Source organism: Silurus meridionalis, chromosome 5 (genome assembly GCF_014805685.1).
Source record: "Silurus meridionalis isolate SWU-2019-XX chromosome 5, ASM1480568v1, whole genome shotgun sequence".
In the NCBI taxonomy this organism is placed as follows: domain Eukaryota; kingdom Metazoa; phylum Chordata; class Actinopteri; order Siluriformes; family Siluridae; genus Silurus; species Silurus meridionalis.
Window position 1 is genome coordinate 1,207,335 of NC_060888.1, and position 8,528 is coordinate 1,215,862.

General features: G+C 39.1%; 1 protein-coding gene across 2 annotated transcripts in view; it reads left to right on the forward strand.

The window, feature by feature from the left end:
• Positions 1–1,542, forward strand: part of pdgfc (platelet derived growth factor c) — a 50,309-nt gene extending 48,767 nt beyond the window's left edge. The window contains exons 6-7 of one of the 2 annotated variants that reach the window (XR_006925954.1): positions 527–1,255; positions 1,403–1,542. Coding sequence is in view for 1 of the 2 variants with exons in the window: in XM_046850500.1 (XP_046706456.1) it covers positions 527–631 (105 nt within the window). In the remaining variant the exon portion in view is untranslated. Of the gene's footprint in view, positions 1–526 lie in introns of both variants that reach the window. The other variant, XM_046850500.1, reaches the window with a different exon arrangement.
• Positions 1,543–8,528: the final 6,986 nt, after the last annotated feature.

The following is an 8,528-nucleotide window of genomic DNA, read 5'->3' on the forward strand; positions in this document are numbered from 1 at the left end:
TATTATTATTATTATTATTATTATTATTATTATTATTATTACATTTATTTATTTATTTTTCCTTCATTACTTCCCTGTTCTTCGGACTCGAATTGCTTTTCTTCCACGATTCAATTTTCTAATCTCAGACATGTTACTGCAAAAAAATATATAATAATAATCAAATATTAATTTATTTAACATGAATATATTATATGAATATATTCCGCATCATAGTTCTCATAATATTTCATTTTAGAATGTTTTAATAAAAAGCAAATGAGTGAATGTGGGACGTTTAAAAAGCACATATAGATTTGAAGGTCAGGTGTCCACAAATAACAAGATGCATTTATTTGTCATATTAAGTTGAAGACAGAGGCTGGTGAGGGAACCAGCGTTTATATCTGCTGAAGTTTACGTGAGAACAGGAAGTAACTGTAAACGGATAAAAAGCAGCCGTTGTGATTTATTCATCAATTAAAGATTGTAGTTGTATATGATTGCACAGTATATGATTGATTTTTGTCTCTTGTCATGTCTGAAGGTCCTGATGCTGAAGTTCAGACCAGGTCGTGGCTCTCAGAAGTCTCTCACGGACGTGGCCTTGGAGCATCACGAGGAGTGCAACTGCGAGTGCAAGAACGACTGAACCGTGAACTTCAGCCAGTATATATTTATTCAACAGACTTTGTTCTTCATTACGATGTTCAAGCTGATCAACTGGAGAGATAAACGTGTTTCACGTGGACTCCAGGCTCCGGTTTTGGTCCTTCTCGCAGATCTTTGGAACAAAAACTTTGAATTGGTCCCGTTGAAATATGCGGCAGCAACATTTTAGAAACATGGACAATTTTTTGTTTGTTTGTTTGTTATTTTTCTTTAATAAAAATAGTTTTGCTTCTAATAACGCTCCTGAGAAGAACATGAACATTGTATGATTTCTATCTTCTGATGTTCTTCCCCAAACCTCACTGTCTTATTAGATTTCTTTCTACTCTGATGAATTACAGTGAGCCTCTGCCCTGGAGGTGTCTGTGGACCAGAGAAGAACCTCTTGAAGAACTTTTACTGAACTTAGTGGTTAAACTCAAGATAAGGAGGACATTCCTTCTGTTCATCTCTTGGCTTTCTTCTGAAATGGAGGTTAGAAGAACGTTGTAAGAAAAAGAGGGATTTCTTTCTTTCTCATTGTCCTTTCTGCAGCTCATTCATCACCCGCTGGGATTGGAGATGAGCGAGGAGCCCGAGCGAGGTTTTTTTCTTGCAGAATTTGGTGCGTTTTTTTTTTTTTTTTTTTTTTGTGATGTAAATAGCTTCCTGCTCTGGTTTTGTATTTTAGTTTTTTTCAATTACTCATGTTCCTTTTTTTTATGCTTCTCACACCTTCACACCTCTTTTCCCTCATCCGCCGCTGTTTCAGGGTTCGTCAGGTACAAGATCGTCAAGAGAAACATCCAGAGTGTTGAAGAAGCTCTGATATTCGAGCTGTACATCAAAGAGAGACACAGAGAACACATCATGGTTCATAAATAAACTGATTTCTACTGATATTCAAAAATATAAAGTCATGTTTGTTTGACTTTTGTTTGATTCTCGGGTAAAATCCGTCGCTTCTGAGTGAATTTGAGGGTAAAATCGATACGGTGCGGGTTAACGTCGCTCGAGATATAAATAGACTGAAAATATACAGAAATACCAGTTAGTATCAAAAGGTTTTGAGACTATTTTTGTAACATGCCAACAGATGGCAGCACAAGGCTGCACGCACAGTCACAGGGAGCACCTAAATTCATAATTCAGTGTTTCAAAAGACATCATCCTGTGTACATCGGGAGCCGTGCGACTGGTGCTGTTCTGATCGCTTCGAAAAGAAGACATCCAGGACACATTTCAGGAGAACACTGGGAGCTAGTTTTAAGGGTATATTTTGAACGTATATGAACGTTAAATTCCACCCACACGTATGAAAGCTTGTAAGAATTCATTTAATCCCAGAAACGTTCCTGAGACCATACACACACACATCCTTTTACACATCTACTGTATCCTGGACTCGTTATTCCTTCCTTTTTTACTTTTTTTTATATCTCACTGGAAGTGTTATTATTTCTGATAAAACTTCTCATCTCTGTGTATATGTGCTTTCTAACATGTCTTATGTTTATCTTTCCATTATTTAACTTCATGTGCAAAATCATAATAAATAATAATAATAATAATAATAATAATAATAATAATAATAATAATAATAATAATAATAATAATAATAATTACAGACTGGATTTGACACTTTTCATTGTTTTGTTGTTGTTTTGTTTGAGTGTGTGTGTCTGTGTGTGTGTGTGTGTGTGTGTGTGTGTGTGTGTGTGTGTTGTCCCTTAAATTCCTCTGTATTTGTTCTTCAACCCATAAACCATCCATTAAACACACGTTCAGACCACACGCTGAAGTCACTCTAATATTAGATCAGCTTCAGGTCGTGTTTTTCACTTCGAGACCTTCAGTGATGTTCCACCTGAATCATTCCACAGGAATCATCAGTATTCTAGAGAAGTGCAGTAGATCAGATCTGCATCACACACAGGATCTCATACGGTGAGAATGAACATCATTACTGAAGCAAGAAACACAATGATCACAATTCAACACGTCTCCTTTCACTGGAGCCGCAACTGCACCTCCACATACATCATCTCCAGCAGAAGCACCGATATTCACCTCGTCACTTCACCCTGGAGTTCCTGCGTTCCTGTACATTACAGTTCTCCTGGGGATTTAACATAAAGGTAAATTGTTTTTGTGCAAATTTCTACAGGAAAGAAAACACAAAAATATTAACGGTTCATTAAAAACCTCAACAACTGTTTTGAACTGTTTTGGGGACTTTTCTCATGATGTCCAGTTTTTCTTGAAAATTCCGTGTTGTGAATGTCCTTGTGAGTGTTTCTGTGACTGAATCAGTTTCTTCTCTTGTTGTGGAATAAAAAACACTGATTGAATCTACATGAATCTATTTGAGATTGTGCAGTTTGTTACAGATGCTGGTTGTGAGTTTGACTAGTAAACTAGTAAAATGCTGACATTATTGGATGCCTGCTAGAAGACCTCGCAATCTGATTGGTTAAAGCAACAGATTCCTTCTTATGTATTCTCGATATATATACACTCTAGTACTTTATGTACTGTAGTACACGTCTGAAGTGCAAAAGTTTGTATCCTCTGTGGGTTTTAATTAGAAAACAAAAAACAGACATTAAAAAATGGTTTAATTATTTGTACCAAAACATATTTGATAGATTTTAATTTATAAATCAAACAATAAAACAAAGCATAAATAGTGTTCCTCTGTGTTTCATTATCATTAAAACATCAATAAAACAGAAAGTTGTGTAAATATGTAAAGTTCCTGAAGATCAGGAGAAGAAAAGTATACACAAGTGTGACATCATTACATTATATTTATAGCATTTGGCAGACGTCCTGATCCAGAGTGACTTACAGTTATCTTAGTTATACAGATGAGGAATGAGGGTTAAGGGCCTTGCTCAGGGGCCCAGCAGTGGCAGCTTGGTGGTGCTGGAATTTAAACCCATGACCTTCTGTTGAGGAATCCACACTGAGCTTCCACTTCCCCTATCGTGGTTGACATCCTTCCACACTGTTATACAAAAACACACGCCTTGGACCATTCGAGATTCCGGCGAAACCTTCTTGAATACACAGTAAAGTCGTTTCTCTGAACTGAAGATGTTCTTCTTGTGTTTGAGAGGAGGTGAAGTGCCGTCTGTCAGCTGATGTAGAACTCATCTTTCCTGAATTAAGAGCGTGACCCATCTTGTCTTTCAGCATCTTCTCGACATCCGTATACCCCCTCATCCTCCACCTCCACCTCCACTCACCAACGGCTTCATCACGTACGCTTCTTTGATGGAACCGATTCCAATATCACCGTTATCCGAGATGCGTCTTTTACACTTTGATCACGGTTTCCTCAAAGCGAGATGAACTGCTCGCTGACGTAAGATTTTAGATCCATCATCATCTCCTCCGAGCTGCTTTCAGCACGTCTGATCACCAGGAATGTTCCTCTGGATCTGAGAGAGAGAGAGAGAGAGAGAGAGAGAGAGAGAGAGAGGAGGAGGAAAATAAAGAATAGATTTTCACCTCATCTTCTATTGGATCAGTTGACACGTCATAAAGCAAATTTGCACAGAAACACACACAAGTTTTTCTTTTCTGTGCATTTTTCTCAGCAAAATCACAATTTCATGGGTTTTTTGTATGAAAATATAATAAAAATAAAAATACTAAGTAAAAAGAAGAAAAATTCAGAAACATCAAAAATCGAGTAAAAAAAAAAAAAAACAAGCAAAAAAAAAAACAGGTGGTGGAAACACGTCACATCATGGTGCAGGAAAACCTGGTGATGAGAAGATGTTTATCCAGGCAGGTGGACTCAAGTTCTTCATGAAGTTCTCACCTTCACAAACTTCCCTCAATTACCAAACCTGAAAGAGGAAGTCATATGACAAGCCAAACCAATCACTGAGCAGCTCTGAGGTCACGTTCGTCTCAAAAGATCTCAAACCTGCGTTTCAAAACATGATTCGTCCAAAAAATTCCTCTTCTCGTCTGAAAACGTTTTTATTTCTATACCACAAATGTGTGAAAACGTCACGTGTGCATTTCATTTGTTCAACGTGTGATCAGATCGAGGTGTTCGCACTGAAGAACTTCAGTCTGATTGAGAGATGAAACTGATTTTTGATGGATTATTTGTTTTGAATGGAAATAAAAATGTTGTACATCCGGATTCCACCATACGCCGTATTTGCTTAGTTTATAAATACGTGTATATTAGACGTGAATTATTTTCCTGACAGCGCGTGTGTTCTGTTCTACATGTTATTAAAGACTGGAGCATTTTATTAGACCCAAATTCTGTCCATCTTATATGTGGTGAGCCTGAACATGTTACATCAGGTCTGTCTGTCTGTCTGTCTGTCTCTCTGTCTGTTTCTCTGTCTGTCTGTCTGTCTGTCTGTCTGTCTGTCTGTCTGTCTGTCTGTCTGTCTGTCTGTCTGCTGTCTGTCTGTCTCTCTGTCTGTTTCTCTGTCTGTTTCTCTCTCTGTCTGTCTGTCTGTCTGTCTGTCTGTCTGTCTCTTTGTCTGTCTCTCTGTCTGCTGTCTGTCTCTCTGTCTGTCTCTTTGTCTGTCTCTGTCTGTCTCTCTGTTTATCCCTCTGTTTATTTCTCTATCTCAAACTCATTGACTCTCTGTCTGTCTCTATTTCTCTGTCTGCCTCTCTATTTCTCAGTCTGTCTCTCTGTCTATCTTTCTGTCTGTCTCTCTGTTTCTCTCTGTCTGTCTGTCTGTCTCTCTGTTTATCCCTCTGTTTATTTCTCTATCTCAAACTCATTGACTCTCTGTCTGTCTCTCTATTTCTCTGTCTGTCTTTTGTTTATTTTTGTCTGTATCTCTGCAAGTCTCTCTCTCTCTCTCTCTCTCTCTCTCTCTCTCTCTCTCTCTCTCTCTCTCTGTTTATCTCTCAAGCTCGAATTCATTGTCTGTCTGTCTGTCTGTCTGTCTGTCTCTGTTTATCACTCTGTTTATGTATCTCTGTAAAACTCATTACCTGTCTCTCTGTTACATTCTCTGTGTCTCTGTCTATCTCTCCCTGTTTATCTGTCTATTTCTCTCTGTCTATCTCTACCTATCTGTCTATTTCTCTCTTTTTTGTTTATCCCTCTGTTTACCTCTCAATTTCCCCTCTCTCTGTCCATCTCTCCCTGTTTATCTGTCTATTTCTCTCTATGTATCTTTATCTGTCCACCCCCCCATTTCTTTCTCTTTTGTTTTTCCTCTCTCTTTCTCTTTCTCCTCATGGAGTCCATTTTGTGTCAGTCTCCCACTGCGAGGGGAACGAGGGAGAAATTACGGAGGAGTGTGACAGCAGCTCTATGCAACGATTTCTCCCAGAGACTCATCGCTCTGGTCTGTAATTGGAAGAGCGTAGAGAGGACGGGGCGTTCGCCCGACTCACTCGCTGCTCGCTAATTACAGGCCGCTTCGCTCTGATCGCTCGAGAGAAAAGAAACAAATAAAGAGAGCAGGAACTGTTCAGAGCCAGGGATTCATCTGCTACTGCAAACTCGACTCACGTTACGTTACATCACGTCACATCACATCACACGTTCAATATTTAACCCACGTGCTGATGTTTAATTCTGGATCCTCATTGGTCAGAAGGTGTTATCGTTTCTATAGTAACCGCTCGTTCACAGGTCGTGTATGAAATATCTCTGTAAGGAGTCTCTTTACAGACTGTTTACAGCTGAGAAATGTAGAAATGTTTAAACGTAACTATAAACGGATAAAAAGTACAACATGCCTTTCTTCTTACTAAATTATTATTTTTGGCAAATTGCTGTTTTGAGAGGAATTATTTTATTATTTTTCACTCTTTTATGCTCAAAATGATGCAGATGTGTATTACTATATACAGCTCAGAAACACATTACCCATAAGCCCCATCACATGACCAAGTCACCTGCTTCTCCTGTTTCCTGTTTCCTGCTCCAGCTAGTTAGTGTCAGTATTTATCTTCTCAGATCTAAGCGACAAAATTTCTGGTCACATGACTACATCCTCAAGCAGGAAGGAACAATCTTCTGATCATGTAGGGGAGGTGAGGAGGTTCCTGGGGTGCAGTCAGTGTGAAAGATTAGCAGGAGATCTTCCACACATCTTTCAACCCATGGAAAGTAGATCTTCAAAGAGCTGCTTTGTGCACATGAGTATTGTCAGGCTGGAGCAGGTTTTGGGTCTTCTAGTTCAAACGAAGGAAAAATGTGAAGAACCACATGTTGCTGGGAAAGTCGGGTGTCCCAATACTTTTGACAATACAGAACATTGAATGTTTACTTTTTATACGTCATATGAACGTGGGGTTTTTTTTTTGTCGTTTTGATGTCAGGGACGTCAGAAAATATGACCACTTCCTGTACAGGGTGCATGAAGGAGTGAAGAGTGAGGAGCACCTGTGCTTCCTGGTTCTTGTGGTGCATCATGGGATTTTTTTTAAGGCGTAAATGATTCCAGGGACTGAAACAGACCTTTAAAAGACTGATTACAGGATTAGCGCCCTGAATAGTGAACTAAGAAGTGAATTGGGACGCAGCCTAGTGTTTAACTTGGTCACTGTTTGTGGGGATTTTCTAAAACACGTAATGCGATAAAATGGTGTTTTTAAAGTACCAAACTGAACCACTGAACTCAAACATGTTTACTGAGTTTAGGCTTTTAAAAAGCCGTTTTATTGCATTAAGCCACGTTAAGATTTTCACATTTTAGTCCCTGTTCGTGTTTAAATCATGTGGCTTGTAGAGGTCATCTACACTCAGCATGTCATCCTGAATATTTATATTGGATGCTACACACACACACACACACACACACACACACACACACACATTTTCTCCCTCAGTCTGGAAAGTTCCTCTTGTTCTCAGAGCTCGAAATAAAATCTCATGAATGAATAAAACACTTCTGTGTGTGAGATTAATGGGTTGCTTTTTTTTTCTTCTCAAGGGAAATTTACTCTCTCGTATCATCTTTTCCATCACGCAGGTCATGATGTCGGGATTCCCCTGTCCGTCCGTCCCGTCCCGTCCCGTATCCCAGAATGCCCTGCACAAACACCTTCACCCAAATATTACATTTTCTTCCATCCTCAATGGCAAAAAAACAACCGAGACACAAAAACGTCCTTTATTCTGCAACGGAGCAGAGGGTCGAAACCTTCTCCTTTTAACTCATACACACACACACACACACACACACACACACACACACACACACACATACAATGGCCAATTTGGAACGTAAATATGTCTGAATGATGTCCTTAAAACACATGGAGGAAGCAGAGGTTGATGGTTTCTGAGTCAACAAATCGTAAATATGACACGTGCGCAGACAATAAACAGCCGAAACTGCAATAAAAGCACTTAATACGTTTCTGGGTGTTTTATTATCCCTTTCCTTATGATTTTTCCACAAAAATCCAAATCCAAGGATAAAACAAGGGCTGCGTTTCTTCCCTCCTGATTTCATACAACAGCTCAACGAGAGGAACTAAAGCAGGAGCACGTCTGAACTACAAAAGTGTGTGTGTGTGTGTGTGTGTGTGTGTGTGTGTGTGTGTGTGTGTGTAGAAGGAAAACTTTCTGACCCATGGTCATTAACACACAGCTAATTTATAGATATATTTAAGGAACACGTCGATATGACCATGTTTTCTGGGGAATGTGTTTGTCTCCGCCCACAATATCACAGTAACCAATTAGATCACAGATCACAATATATAAACTTTTATTTTAACTTTTTAATAAACAGGAAAGTAAAAGCCATGTTTATTCCCCCTCTCTCTCTCTCTCTCTCTCTCTCTCTCTCTCTATCATCAGCCCCTCTTTTCTCTCCTGCTTCCTTCTTTGACCTCTGATTGAACACAAGGTCATCGACCACATGTAAGTCCTTCCATATTAC